The sequence below is a fragment of the Mastigoproctus giganteus genome, chromosome 9 (assembly GCF_048544385.1).
Source record: "Mastigoproctus giganteus isolate SK-2022 chromosome 9, ASM4854438v1, whole genome shotgun sequence".
Lineage (NCBI taxonomy): Eukaryota > Metazoa > Arthropoda > Arachnida > Uropygi > Thelyphonidae > Mastigoproctus > Mastigoproctus giganteus.
The window spans coordinates 118,196,064-118,212,133 of NC_143583.1; the positions used below are offsets into that span (position 1 = coordinate 118,196,064).

The window sequence follows — 16,070 nt, forward strand, 5'->3', positions numbered from 1 at the left end:
AGAGGGCAACTGACCCCCTCAGTTCTCCTCTGAGCCACAGCACTCCCATTAGCTTGAGCCTTTTGCTCTGCTGCTCTGGTCTGAGTCATGTTTTCGATTTAATTTCAATAAAATTTCAATTTCATTACAAAATTATAACCCTAAACCTGTATCAGTTAGAACGCTATATATATATTTCAGTATCAAATATTATCTACGAGTTCAGTTTATATAACTTCCGTATCAAGTTATGTATTAATTAATTATGTTTCATTTGTAATCTAAGTCGTTATATGTATTCAGTTAAAAGTACAATTTAATTGACAACGAAGTTTAACAAAATTAGTAGATTTTGCTGATTAATTGACAATATTATATTATATACTATACTAATGCTATCTATTTCGGGATATAACATTGTATCATATAACAATGGCGCAAATTACGAACGGTAAATCTACGGACACTTAAGTATTAATTAACTTCCAAATCTCGCTGTCTCAATTCAGAATAAACTAATGATCCTGACTAGGTCTACAAGCTACTTATAGAAAATAATTTGATGTATCAATTGGTCAATAAAGCAGCTAAATATGGCTAAAAAAGTTCTTGTTCAGCGGAGTGCAACCCGTAACACATGGATATGATACCCTTACCGATACTTTTATGCAATTACAAGGCCGAGTAAAGAATAAATACACCAGATTAATCAGAAAGACACAAAATAATGCTATACTACTAAATTTAAATCAAAAGTTTTAGAAAAACAATAATTTTAAATCAATAAATAAGAAAATCCGCTTAGTGGCTTTGAACACATCTGGCTCCCACTAGCCTCGTCAGCAGACTTCATCATAACCTCAAAAGTCATCAATCATACTGCATGATGGAAGAGATAGGGAAGGGTTGACCGGAACTTAGCTCTAGAGACTAAACATGGGTTCCTCCACTTCAAGCCTCCAATAAGCAAAGTGGTGGTATTTCACCGGTTAATCAGAGTCATCTACCACCTAGTATTGCCTGGTAACATAGAGGGGTGGCATTCCTCCATGTGGTTAGGGTGCCACACCGCAACCCCTGCTTAAATTGGTTCACACCTGGGTTGTCACCCACCATGTACTTGTGCATGGAGGTTATACCCAGGATTACTAACAGTCCCACCATCGTGAAGGTGCAAGCAGAGGGTTTGGCGGTCACAGACCGTCCGGACTTCACCGAAATTGGGTCCACTTGACTTGAGTGTCACCCGAATATCAGTTCCATCAGCGTTTTAGACTCCCAGGTAGCAGGTACAGCTTGTCTGGCATATCTGAGAGAATGTCTGTGACAACCTCAAGGACCAAATGCAATCATATATTGCAGTTACTGTTGCTGGCTTTTAAGCACATCAGTGACTTATGCCATATTGCACCATCATATACTGTGTGTGTGTGTTCATGGGCCGATCTGAATTTTGTATGGGTTGAAAAGACTGGAATAAGCCATGGAGAAAAACTCTTTCTTTTCTGCTATGGGTCATTCATCCACTTCACTATCATAGAGGACATACAATCAGCTGTTGTTCATTTGTGGATAGACAGTTCGCAGATTAATGTACTGTCAAACCACAAGTTCTATTTCCCTGTAACTTAAATGTCACAGTTCCTAGTAATTTTGTTCAGTGCTTGTTTGGTTTCATTCCACTTCTTTCATCTGGTTTCAATATTTAATTTTTTTTAGTACATAATTTTAAATTTAATATTGGTAAATCAGTTTCCAAATATTAGTTCTTCCACTGCCATTATAGCTCCTGGTGTCACAACAGGATGTGCTTGCCCAGGCTGAGGAGAATCCTCAGCATTACCAATACCATTTTTAAACTCATTCACTGACTTGTAAACTTGCTGCTGCCTCAAGCATGTTTAACATGTTTGAGACAAAATTGTTTCCAAATAACACCAATAGATGGTACCTATGTGAGTGCTCAGTGTTGCCAACAGACTTTGATCAATAAGCTGATACATGATTATGAACAGTTTTGCATAATCTGCATTTTATGTTGGTTTTGTGCTTTCATTTGAATACCCTTTGTATTAAGCTTGCATAAAATACACACAACAAGAAAACATGAATCATATCCAATCGGCTAACCTCTTTCTGTTGCCATTAATTTATGCTAAATAAATATAACTTTAGTCTCTTATCTTACTTTCTCTTCAATCCAATACTATTATAAACTAGATGACCCTATATTGTATTCTTAATCATTAAATCTATATATATATATATATATATATATATGGACTATACAGCTTTATAACTAGAACAAATCTCAATGAGATTTACAAGGCTCTGGAGGATGGGTTTAAAATTTCAGCACAAATTAAAAGCTACATAAACAACAAGGGAGCAAATTTATCCGACTGTGCTTAAGAAATAAAATTTATATTGTCAAATGAAGTGGTTTTTTTTTTTTTTTTTTTAACAAATTTCAACTTGTTCAACTGATAATTTAATATAGAAACCATTAATTTGTAGTTCTGCATCATCCTGTACTTGTGTAGACAGTGTCAATGATGATATCCTTGCCAGAAAGAAATCTTTATTCCTCATTCCACCCTAAACTCACATCCATTATCTAAACGACAGTTCCCCAAAAAATGCACCAAGGCATTTAGGATAGGAATATAGAATATCACAATTGGTTTGAATCTGAATTTCCAGCTTTCTGCTTAAACAAAAAATCACAAAAGCATACTTGCTGACCTTTAGAAATCGCAAAACAGAAGACTTTTAATCAAGATCCCGCTTTAACTAAGAATTCCAGCACCGTGCAAATAGCATTCAAAGCTTTTTTCCAAATTACTGAGAGTTAATTAATGCAGGCTGCACACTTGAGAAAATAAATTACCCATGTCCTTATGAAGTGCAATAACCCATATTTCAAGGTTCTTTACTTCATTTATTTATTTTTATTTTAGTTATTTTTTGTTCCATTCAATTACATTACACTGGCTAATGCAAAATCTTGGCATTTCACAATCCACTTAAAGTTGACTATTGCGCACTATTCCAACTTAAGGAAATCCATGGCAAAAAAGTTGCATCTCAACAAATTCAAAGTAACCCAATCATCTTTCACAAAAGAAGATTGGGTTACTTAAAAATACGGCTTCTTATAAATTCTCTTTAAAAAAAATTAACAAATTCCACATTTAAAAGAACCTAACCTCCTTTTAACAACAAGCACAACTACGATATACAATAAACCATGTACCGAGTTCTGTCTACTGTTAGACAGAACTCGAACAATTTTTTACAATTTCTTTCTGACATGCACTGTTTATAATCCTTTCAGGTACTATTGGTGTTACATATACCACACTTTGGGAAACACCACTCTAGATTTCATCGTTACATTCATGTGTTCCAAATGGCAGTGCACAACCTCTGCAATGTCTTCTGTGACATCTATTTTTCATCTCTTTCGGCAAGTAAGGTGTTGCCTTGCTTGTCCAAAGAGATGAAAGAGATCTGTAAATATGAATTTATTATTCCTCGTTAATTCCAATACAGTTTCAATTTATTTCTCTTCAATTTCCTTTAGTATATTTTTCCTGTGATTCCTTCTAACATCCCCAAAACAAAAACTGATGAAATGACAACCTAGAAAACAGTTTCTTTTAGAAAATTTTAGAGATGTTTATTTGGGTGGCAGCCTTGGTCAACCCATTATTAAACATGTCAGGAGTCACTCTTTTCTGATGAGTGCATGTCAGTGTTTGCTAGAGATTGAAATAGTTCTGCCTTTCTTGGAAAATCTTTTTAATTGCACAAACATTTTATGAAGTTGCATTAATATTTAGGGTGATAAAATCTGACCAAGTTGTTGATAAGAATTATGCTGAACATTTAATTTAGTGTAGTGCTCCATAACTGTGGTGTGCTAATAGCTGCCATTTCTACTATTATCATAACTGATAATAGAAGAAATGGTAGCTATTAGCAACACCTCACAGAACTCTGTTATTAAGTTAACAAAAGCATAATTACCATTTTTGCATTTAAAGTTAGCATTAGCGTTAGTAGAGGCATATGATGCAAGGAAACAAGCTTATTGAGCATCACCCAAAAAAAAAATAAAAAAAACTTTCCTGTTTCACCCATTCATTTGCTCCAAAAGTTTGAATAGTTCAGCCTTGAATTTATTTAAGCTGTCAACTTCCACGACAGATGGAAGTTTGTTCCAGCAATCAACCACCTGCTGGATAAAGGCAAACTTCCACACATCTATTCTTCAACCGTTTTCCTCGATTTGAATCTGTGCCCACTCAGGTGTGGAATCTGAGCAAGAGGAAGAATCCCATCAGCATTGAGCTTGCTCAAACCATTCAAGGCTTTATACACCTCAGTCAGATCACCTCTCAAGTGCCTAGTCTCCAGACATTGCAATTTGCAGAACTTAAGCCTTTCTCGATAACAGCAACCCTTTGTTCCAATCATGTTGCCCTTCTCTGTACTCATTCTAGCAACTCCATATCCTTCCTAAAATAAGGCCTCCAGACCTGTATGCAGTACTCAAGGTGTAGCCAGGCCACTGCATTATACAAGGGGATAATCACCTCCTTATCCCTGATAGCAAAATTTCTATATACCATTGACAAAACCCCATGAGCTACTCTTGCAGCCTGTCTGCACTGCTCAGAAAACTTCATATCTGACTGCACAATTACCGCCAGGTCTTTTTCCTTCTCCACTACCCTGAGTGTAGTATCACACAGTTGGTATGTTATTCTTGGATTACTGCTACCCATATGCAGTACTTTTCATGTGTCAATGTAAAACTTTAGTTGCCACCTCTCAGCCCATCTGCTCAACTTTTCTAGATCCTGTTGTAGTAGTTTACTATCATTACAGTCATTAACAACCCTTCTAACCTTCATATTATCTGCAAACTTGGACATTAAGCCTGATATACCTTCTTCAGTATCATTGATAAATACAGGCTGGCCTCGATTAACGTGATTAACTCGTCCTGCGAGCGCATCGCGCAAAATGGAAACACATTAATCAAATATAATAATTAATAGGAAAAAATTATAATTGGCCTCTGACCTTCATCAATGTCTATAAAGAAATTTAAAAATACCTTTTATATAACTTTTTAACTGTATACCATGTAAAAGATAAAAAAAAAAAATAATTAGAGAATTAAATGTTTATTGTATAAAATACATAATGAAGAAACTATTTGCTATTGAAAAAAAATAAATAATAAATAAATATTTGAACATAGTCATTTGAACAGTGTTGGCTTTCTTTTTTTCATCATACCATTTCCGATTACAACATCCATTATCTTTTGTTTGAGGTTCTCTGTGATACGAAAGATTTTGCCTAGATCTTTTACTGTTATCTCCTATGCAGTAACATTTTAATCTGGCTAACACTCTTTTTCTTCAGCTTCTTCATAAGCATGCTGTTCCTCTATTTGAAGAAGATTGTTGTCACCTAGCTGTTCTGAATGCAAATTCAGTGATTCTCGAATGTTAGCCGTATCCAAGCCTTCGAAACAAAGGTCATTACCAATATTAATTCTGTCTTCAATAACTTTTTGAACTGCATCCTTGAAGTCAGTAAAATCGTTTGCACAATGGGGTAAAAGATGCTGCCAAACTGATCTCATATTGCTGGCTGTCACTTCTTCCCATGCTGCATAAATATTTTCAATGGACACTCGTATGTTATATTTTTTCCAAAATTCTGGTAGAGAAATTGCATCGTCTCCTGTTGTAGCTTCAAGTGCCTGTGCAAATGTTCTACAGAGATAGGAAACCTTGAATGTTACAATCGTACCTTGGTCCATGGGTTGCAATAATGAAGTTGTATTCCCCGGTAAAAAAAAACCGACTTTCACATTTTCATTTAAGTCACCAAGTGCAGAAGGATGTCCAGGTGCATTATCTAAATGCAACAGAGTTTTAAAAGTAAGATTATTTTTCTTGCAATAGGCTTCAACTGTTGGACAGAAATAAGACGTAAACCAGTCTTCAAATTGGGTTTGGTCATCCATGCATTTTTATTTGAACAGAAAATGACTGGAAGAGTTTGATGGCTGTATCCTTTTAAAGCCCTAGGATTTTGTGTACAGTATACAAACATAGGCTTCAATTTAAAATCACCTTCAGGGTTACCTCCTAATAAAAGCGTTAGTTGATCTTTTGAGACTTTATACCCAGGTTGTGTTGCCTCATTTGCAGCCAAATAAGTTTTAGTTGGCATCCTTTTTCCAAAATAGGCCAGTTTCATCTGCATTAAATATTTGCAGATCATTGGATTCACCATCCTGAATGATTTTTTACTATTCTGCAGGAAATTTGGCTGCAGCATCTTCATCAGCACTAGCAGCTTTCCCTGTCATTTTAACATTATGCAGTCATGTTCGATTTTTGATACGTTCAAACCACTCTGAACTAGCAACAAACGTTTCAGTCTCCCCATGATATTTTGTTTCTTTGAGCTTAGTAAAATTTTTAATAGCTTTGCTCTGAATATTGTCCTTAGATAATGGAATTCTTTTTTGACTGCAATCTTCTAACCAAATTGATAAAAGACTTTCCATTTCAATCATTATTGGAGTTCTGTTTCTGGTATTTTGTAAAACATCAGCTAAAGTAATAACTTTTAATTTTTTTTATTTATTTATTTTTTTATTGCAGTTATGTTGTTTTTCACATTATTAACAGGAGTAGAAAATTAGAATTTTTATATGCATCTGCAGGTGACTTTATTAGTGGAACACAAACAAGTAACATGCCTGCTTTTGATGGCTGATGGAACACACTGAGGCGGGCAGAAGGCAAATGCTTGTTTATTGGCCATCAGATGATTAGCACACGATTCGAATCTTTTTTCAAAAAAGATTAAAAAAAGATCGTGTTAACTGGAAATTTGCACTGAGGAAATTTGCATTGAATAGCAGTAACAGAAAAACACGTTAATCAAACTCGCATTATGCGAGGACTGGCTGTACAGAAAACAACAATGGGCCCAACATGGACCCCTGGGGAACTCCAATAATAACATTAGTCCATGAAGAGCAGTGTCCATTGATTATGACTCTGTCTTCTCCAACTCAACCATCCTTTTATCCATTGTAGCAACTTGCATTAATGCCATACTGCTCCAACTTGTACAGTAGTCTTCCATGTGCAAGTGTATCAAAAGCTTTCCTAAAATCCAAGTATATGATATCAAAATTATTTTTTGCATGCAGTTCCATTGTGATCAAATCCTAGTATCCAATCAAATTGGCAGACAAGACTTCCATTAACAAACCCATGCTGTGTCTGAACTATAACTGCAGACTTGTCTAAATGATCCTGCAGTGCTTCTTTAACCAGTGGCCCATTATTTTCTCTGGAACAGAAGTTAGACTAACAGGTCTGTAATTACCATGTCACCCTATGATCCCTCTTTGTGAATTGGGGCCACATTTGCACATCTCCGGTCCATAGGGACCTCCCCTGAGTCCAAGGATACCCTCTTAATCATGGCTAAGGGTCTGCTTACTTCCTTTGCTGCCTCCTTTAATATAACTGGACAGTTCCCATCCATCTCAGCTGCCTTCCTTATATTTAACTTCAGCAATTTCTCCTCCAATTTGCTCTCAATTATTACAAAATTCTTTAGCTCGTTGCCAGAGTTTGATAAACCTCTGGCATTCCCTTCCCTGAATAATTCCTCATGTGTGAATGTAGATGGAAAATACTCATTCAGTTTGTCAGCTACCTGAGCAGAATCATCAACAATCGAACTATCGATATCAAGTGGACCAATCTGATTCATCCCATTCGTGATAGAGTTTACAAAGGATGCAGTAAAGAGGTCTTTACTGCATCCTTTGCTAAAGATGTCTCGTAATCTGCTTTTGCTTGCCTAACTTCCTTTGTCACTTGATTACAAACTATCTTATAGCTACCACAGGCATCTGTGTCTCTTGTATGCATCCCATGCATACAAGATAATTTATGCGTACCATGCATTTTTCTTCTCTGCTAGTTCATCTGACATCCATTTGGGCCTAAATCTTGAACAGTATTTCTTAGTTGGTATGAAAAGCCCAATAGCTACCAAGATTAATTCTTGAATGCCTCCATTTACAATTTGCTGTTGGTAACATCATCAGTTGGTCCCACTGCATAGAATTTAAAAACTGTCTGAGACCAATGTAGTTACTTTTACGAAAGCAAAAACCCTTCCCTTTACCCCTGATGGTAGTTACATCTTTGAGAAATCCCACATCAGTACACTGTGATAACTTCCACCTAGGTGGTTCCTTTATCTACAGATTCTTATTGCATGAAGAATCACGGCTGATAATCATCTTAAGAGTAATGTTCCCTTTTGCTGCATCTCTAACATGCTTCTGTAGAAAACAATCATCCAATAAACCCACAAAAGTCTTGCTGGTGTGTGAGTGACCTACCCACAAGTTCCACTTTATATTTGGGAAGTTAAAATCCCCCATTATAAGACAATCTGATTTACTGGCCCACTCTATTTCTTTGTAGAGTTGTTCATTGTACTCATCAGAACCATTAGGCCTATAACACACTCAGAAATTTGCTTTCCCAGTGCTTATATGTCACACCAAACTAACTCAACACGGCACTATCCACCCATGTCAACGGGATGAATGTCTTTAGATTTTATGTGTTTCTTAACTAACAGCTTGACCCCTCCCCCCTTTCTATCCTTTTTGTACAGATTGTACTCCCCAAATTCCAATTCTGCATTCCTTATCTCTGTGCAACACCACGTCTGTGATATTCCAACAATATCTGCCTTTGATGTCTTCACCAGCACTTTAAATTTATTTACTATACTCCTAGCATTGGTGTACATGCAAGTATATATGCACCTATTCTTACTCTTAGTTACCCTAACACAACCCATGTATTTACCTGTTCCACGATGACTCCAAGCAATTTTTGAAATTCCCAGTACCTCTCTTTCGAGGCTGTTGCTCATTCCAATAGAAGCAGTGCAAGAATCACTTTAACTTCTGTCTGTGGCTACTGTTAATCTATTAGTCTGTGAATCTCTCTAAGCTAGCAGTTTTCTGACCCACCTGACATTGACTCGATAGCATCAGCAAACATTCTTGCGTCCTTTGTATTTAAGTGTATCCCATCCATGTAGAAAAGAAACAATCTCTCTTCCTGTTAACAAGAACAGACCACGCTGAGAAAAATTCTACCCCATAAGCCTTGCACAATCTCTCCAGGGCTGAATTAATTGACAAGGTTCTTAGCATATACTCCCTCCTATCATGTCTGGGCAGAATTGCAGACACTTTCAAATTTAACTGTAACTAGCAACTTTTTTTTCAACATTGACCTGCACTTGTAAAGTAAGTCTGCATATCTCCTACTCTTAATGTCATTAGTGTCAATGTGTACAACAGTATCACCCCTTTGTACCCTTAAAAGATATCTGCTCTACAACGTCATCAACTTTTGCCCCTGACAGTCATACACTGGGCCTATCCACCTATCCTTTTTACAGAATATATTTCCCATCTCCCTGAAAATAGAGTCACAGACAATAACTAGCTCCTGTGATACCAGATAATAGTCAAATATATTTATTTTGTAATGTTCAGTTATCTAAATGTTGCAGCTATATATAGTAATCTTATACAATCATCAACTTTTGTATGAAGTCAAGAATATCATCTCTCTATACATTAAAAACATTTTCCTCCTAGTGATATTTATTCGAGCCAATGAGAGAAGGCGTGGCAATTACATCACTACAAATGCACAGGTAAATAATTACATTTGTCATTTCCTGATTAGGTTTTGATCAGTGCATTATAATGTTAGTATATTAGCTATAATGCTATTATTATACAAATAATAACAAAACTATTATACAAATATTCCCTTAAGAGTAATTTACTCTTACCCAGGACGGCACTTTACCCACCTTAGCCAGGTGGGTAAAGTGCCGTCCTGGCAACCCAAAGGTCATGGGTTCGAATCCCGCCTCGGGCTGATCAGAGTATAATACAAAAACTTTGGGAGGTACATTATGGCCACAGAAGTCAATGCGCCAACAACTAACAATAAAAAAATAATAATAAATAAATAAAATATTTACAAAATACTAAACTATTTATAATCATATTATTTAAAATTTTTACTTTGAAAAATTTTAAAGGTACAAAGATTATAAATAAACTATTTATAATCTTTGGCAGGGTTGTTAACGACAGTAAAGACAGTATGCTACTCCAAATGGATCTAGATAAGTTGGGCAAATGGGCTGAGAAGTGGCAACTGAAGTTTAACATTAACAAATGCAAAGTACTGCATATGGGTAGCAATAACCCAAAAGAAACATACCAACTGTGTGGTACTACACTCAGGGAAGTGGAAAATGAAAAAAGACCTGGGGTAGTCAAATATGAAGTTCGCTGAGCAGTGCAGATGGGCAGGTCATGGAGTCATGTCAACGATATATAGGAATTTTGCTAGCAGGGACAGGAAGGTGATTATCCCATTATACAAGGCAATGGTCAGGCCCCACCTAGAGTACTGTGCAGGGGTCTGGAAGCCTCATTTTAGGAAGGATGTAGAGTTGCTAGAACGAGTACAAAGAAGGGCAACAAGATTGGTGAGGGGAACAAAGGAGTGCTTTTACCAAGAAAGGCTTAAGTTCTGTAAATTGCAGCGCCTGGAGAGTAAGCACCTGTGAGGTGATCTGATTGAGGTGTATAAGGCCTTGAATGGGTTGAGCAAACTGAATGCTAATGGGATTCTTTCTCTTGCTCAGATTAAGACCCTGAGGGGGGCACAGATTCAAACTGAGAAAAGACAGTTGTAGAATAGATGTGCATAAATTTGCCTTCAGCCAGCGGGTAGCTGATTGGCGGAACAGACTTCCATCTTTTGTTGTGGAAGTTGATAGCCCAAATAAATTTTAGGCTGAGGTGGACAGGCATTTGGAATGAATGGAGGGGTGAAATGGGAGGTTTTTTTTTTTTTTTTTTTTTTTTGGCTGATGTATTAAATCGGGATGATGGGTTCCTTCGTCAGTTGACATTAATATACAAAAAATGGAACATCAAATGATGCCGGGCGTGGTGATATATTAGACAGAGAAGCACATGCATGAGGTTGGTGAGCATTAAATGGAAAAATGGAAGGCACACAAATGGGTTACTGGGCAGAATCAGACACTTGCTGTTGACAATTAGAGCACATACGTGGAACACATGCCAACGTTCACCAACCTCATGCACATGCTTCACTGTCTAATGCATGACCATACCCAGCATCATTTGATGTTCCACTATAACTTTTTTTGTATATTAATAAGAAAGGACCTATTGTCCCGACATAGTTTGTATATTTGTAAATAGTTTTGTATTTAGTAAATATTTTAAATATTTGTATAGTTTGTAAATATTTTAGTCTGCTCTTTCGGATGCAACAATATTCCTTATGCATTATGGAACCTGAAGCAAAAGGCCTTTTCCTAAGTGAGCTATGTAAACGCAGGTAAATAATTAGATAGTGATATTTATCCAAGCCAATAGAACTATGGGTAGAATTTTCAGTCATTTGAAGGTCATTAAAATAAAAAAGAGAAAAAAATTGGGAGAAAGAACTAAACCTTGGGGCACACCAGCATGGACAGAGAAGCAGTCAAAAAGAACACTGGATACCCACTTGCAAAAAAACAGTTGGAAATTCAGGATGAGTAACATAAGATAAACTATTATATCACCAGTGGATTGACACTGTTAGAATCCATACTTTTGATCACTGTTCAGAAGGTTGAGATAGTTTAAGAGCAGTTGATGAATTTTACTTTGTAAAGAGTAGAGGTGAGTGCAATGAGATGGATCTTCTTCCAATCACATAGCTCCCTGAGGAGCTGTTGTGGCCACCAACAAATTCCTCCTACTGCATCGGTCGTGTGCTATACGAGCAGCATCACACAGTGTCATGCCTAGAAGTTCACTGATCCCATCCTTCCACCTAGTTGCAGGTCTTCCTCTGTAATTCTTCCCCTCGGTTTTTCCTTCCATTATATTCTTCAACAAAAAGTTTCCCCTTCTTACTATATGACCAAAAAACTTGAGTTTTCTTTTGTTGATGCTAAGAAGAATTTTAGACTTGCCAATTTTATTCAATACCCACTCATTTCTTCTTCAATCCAAGTAAGAAATACGCAGTATTTTCCTGTCACATCATATTTCAAATGTCTCAATTTTCTTCCTGTCAATTCTTTTCAGATTCCATCCTTCACATCCTTAAGTGGCAACTGGAAAAATTAACGAATCAATGATTCTCAGCTTCGTCTTTAGGGGCAGATCATGATCTCTCCATAATTTTATCAGATCAGCGACCAACATTTTAGCAATTGCCTGTTGTCTCTTTACATCGTTTGACCAGTCACTATTTTTATTTATTCTTGACCCTAAGTAATCAAATTCATAAATTCTTCAATATCTTGTCCATTAACCTTCACTTTACTGGAATCGATATTATCACCATAATTTTAGTTTTAGACACATTCAGAAACAATCCTTTTCTCTTACTTGCTTCACATACTCTCTTCAGAGTTTCTTTTAAGATGATCCTTAGAATTACAAATTAGCACAGTCGCATCTGCATAACAAAGGTTGTTCTTCAGTCCTCCAATTTTGATGCCAGTCTCTAAATCTTTCAAAGTTTCACACATGATATCTTCGGCATAAAGATTAAAAAGGTGATGTGACAATTTACAGCACTGCCTGACACCATTACCTATTGTGAAAAGGTCAGTGTTTCCCATGTTCATTCTCACAGTTCCTTCCTGTTTCTGGTACAGTAGCTTAATCAGGTGAATTATGTGGATTGGCAAACCCATCTCCTCTCAGAGCCTTATAAACCCCATTAGATTCACCTCTAAGATAGGTAAAATATATGTATCCTACATATTCAAATGTTTCTCCTCATATGGAGGAAACAAAACCTCACCAGCAATAAAGTGTGCTGTCTTACAATTACTTTACACAGTGCAATTATCACTTACCTATCTTGGTAATTATCTATTATCCACCTAGCAGTGTAAGTTACATAAGTCTAACCTAACCAGTATACATTTAATTATTTATACATAAATATACATAGGTTAAGTTAGACCACTTATAACTTACATTGGCAAGATGATAATAGGCAATAGTACCCCTACTGCTACAAGCAACTGCATAGAAAATCGTTAAGAGGACACCTGTCTGCACTGTACAGAGAACTTAACCTGTATCATAACTGCCAAATTCTTTTCTTCCTCTCCCTTCCTTAATTCAACCCCTTAAAGTGCGTGTAGGGTTATTTTGAAGTATTTCCCAAGTATAAACTCCTGCATTTTATCTTCCCATCACCTGCAAGCAAATTTTGACATCACGTCCTATATCCCTTCCTCTGTCACTGGGAAGGGAAAAAAAAAAAAAAACAATGCAAGCAGTGATCCCTAAGGAAATCCAGATTCTTCTAACCCCAACTTAGAGTGAAGAGAAATTGTTGTGAGCTGTCGAGTTTAACATTGATTATGACAATGATTATGATGGCAAGATCAGATATACAAGCAGTATCATGAAAACATGTCCAATTCCATGTGTATTTTGGGTATATTTAAGAAGCTACCCATGGAAGTCATTATATGGGAGTAAAAAAAAAGTTTTTGTTTATATTGCAGCATGACCATCAAGTCAGAGTAGTTTACGAAAAATCATGAGTACAACTGTTCAACTGTTTATCACAGGCTTAAATCACACTCCACTCAAAGAGTGTGTGCTACTGCACTCTCACAGCTGCCATGTTTTAGTTTAATATATAAATTTCTAAACGTGTGCAATTTTTCGTGATATTTTAGAATATATTAAAATTTTTAAATATGTATAAGCTCTATATTTTATTTATACAAAATTTTACAGTAAATATATTATTATATAAACAGTGATTCGGGACATTAAAGGATTTTTGAAATACAGTTTGGTTAGTGTTCAACAGAATTCAACATGGGTCCATAATGCCAATTCTGGTGTTCAGCTTCATTAGCAAAATTTCTCCACAGTGTGAAGGGACTTTACTTTCATCTCTGTAATTAATGGAGTGGAAGAAAATATTTATTTTAAAAATGACAATAAAGTAAAAACTAATTTAAAGTCAGAATAACATTACATATTAAGACTTTTTGCATCTCTCCAAGATAATATCTTTGGTGACGAAATGATTTTTACCCTAAAATTTTTACTACAAACTACATCATTCCAAATTATGTTATTAAAAGAGTGACCAATTAAAGTTAAAAGATTTACAACATTTATATAACTTTTCATGTTATTGCATTTGTAGTTTTGAGTAATAATGTACTGTTCAAGAATAGATGTGAACTCACCCCAGAAGGAGGAGGAATGGTAATTGTGGGAGCAGTAGTGGTAGTAAAAGTTGTAGTTGATGATATAAGGTGAGATAAAGAAACTTCCACAGGATAGTTTATAACTCCCACATCAGGATCTTTCAGTGTTTCACAAGTTCTTACATACTGATTGATGATTTCTTGAATCCTAGCTACAGCCACTAGAAATATTTATAACAATTTATTTCTGCAACCAAGTTATACTAACCATATTTTAAGAAGAAAGAAATAACCTACAAATATTTATAAATGCAATTTGTCATCCATATTATAATGTCAGTTATTTACAAGAGAAACATAAGTTTAGCACAAGAAGACTTAGATTATTACTGAAGAAACAGGTCTAATTGATGGAATTAAAATAAGAAAATGATTTTCAACAATTTCAAATGGTGAAAATTTTAATTTGAAATAAGAAAATTATTAATGCAATTTTAATTTTAGTTTGAGGAGGAGATAACACTAACAGGTACAGACATTTTAAGAGCATATTTTTGTGGGAGTGACTGAAAGGCAGTATGATAAAAGTGAATGCAAAAGATAATTTCTCTTATTAAAATCATGCTTTCTAAGTTGTAACAGATATGACTGTATGAAAAGGATATCAGAGAATATCCATAAAATTATCATAGTACATAAGATTGTATGTCTATCCCTAGTATTTGTGGTAATAGGGGAAAGCATACAGAAACTTGGAACAGAAAATGCACAGAAAAAAAAGGGGGGGGGGAGAATTTGAAAACTGTATGAAATTTTGCATTCACTTTCCAAGCCTTGATAGTAATTTTTTGGCTGCCATCAACATTTGGGCTTCTTAAGCTCACATTAAGAAGAACACTTATCCACATGTTGAAAATCTAAAGCACCATAATGGCAGCTGCTACAAGAGTAAGAACTATAACAGTTTTTGCTGGCAATCAGAGTCACATAATGTCTGATGAAAGACCAATACTTCTGAAACAGCTTGAAATCACTGTGCACTTCAGAGGGTTATTAATAAGCAATGGATCAACAATGTTAAAACTATCAGGTATTCATCATCATACAAATCTGTTACACCCAGAGGATGTATATGGATCACTATGATAGTACAAATTAGCCATTATGAATTGGTATTAGTAAAAGTCATATGATGCAAGAAAGCCCTAGGCTTCTGCTTCACTAGCCAAAATTTTTTAATAAAAATAATAAAAAATTTACCTCATGGAGATACCAAATCAGCTGACCTTTGAATTTCCTCATGATGCAGCCTCAATCACTCATAAAAATGATTTATTCCAGAATTAACAACATTCACTGCTTAAAAGAAAACCTATAATTCATTGTAAGCTTCTTTTCCTGTAATTTCAATTTATGTTCCCTAGCTGTAGTGTCATTTAAAACCTTAAACATTCTGCCTTTATTCATTTTACTATCCCCTCACAGAACCTTACAGATCTCAATCAAATTCTTCTCTATGATACCTTGTTGAGCTTGCCTGTCTTTTAAGAAGTTCACTGTCTGTTTCATATGCAGTATTCCAAGTGAATGTCTCACCAATACTGTTTTTTTAAATGTGGTTATAACCAAAAGCAAATGTTTGTTAAATCATCAATAAGACAGTATGGAGAAATTCATGTTTACCAGGATTGTAA

At 35.6% G+C, this 16,070-nt stretch overlaps 1 protein-coding gene across 1 annotated transcript in view; it reads right to left on the reverse strand.

The window, feature by feature from the left end:
- The window catches only part of LOC150080674 (uncharacterized), a 354,324-nt gene that overhangs the window by 207,645 nt on the left and 130,609 nt on the right, over positions 1-16,070 (reverse strand). Inside the window, exon 7 of the mRNA XM_090381399.1 lies at positions 14,416-14,597. Within this exon, the coding sequence (XP_090237525.1) occupies positions 14,416-14,597 (182 nt within the window). The remainder of the gene's footprint in view (positions 1-14,415; positions 14,598-16,070) is intronic.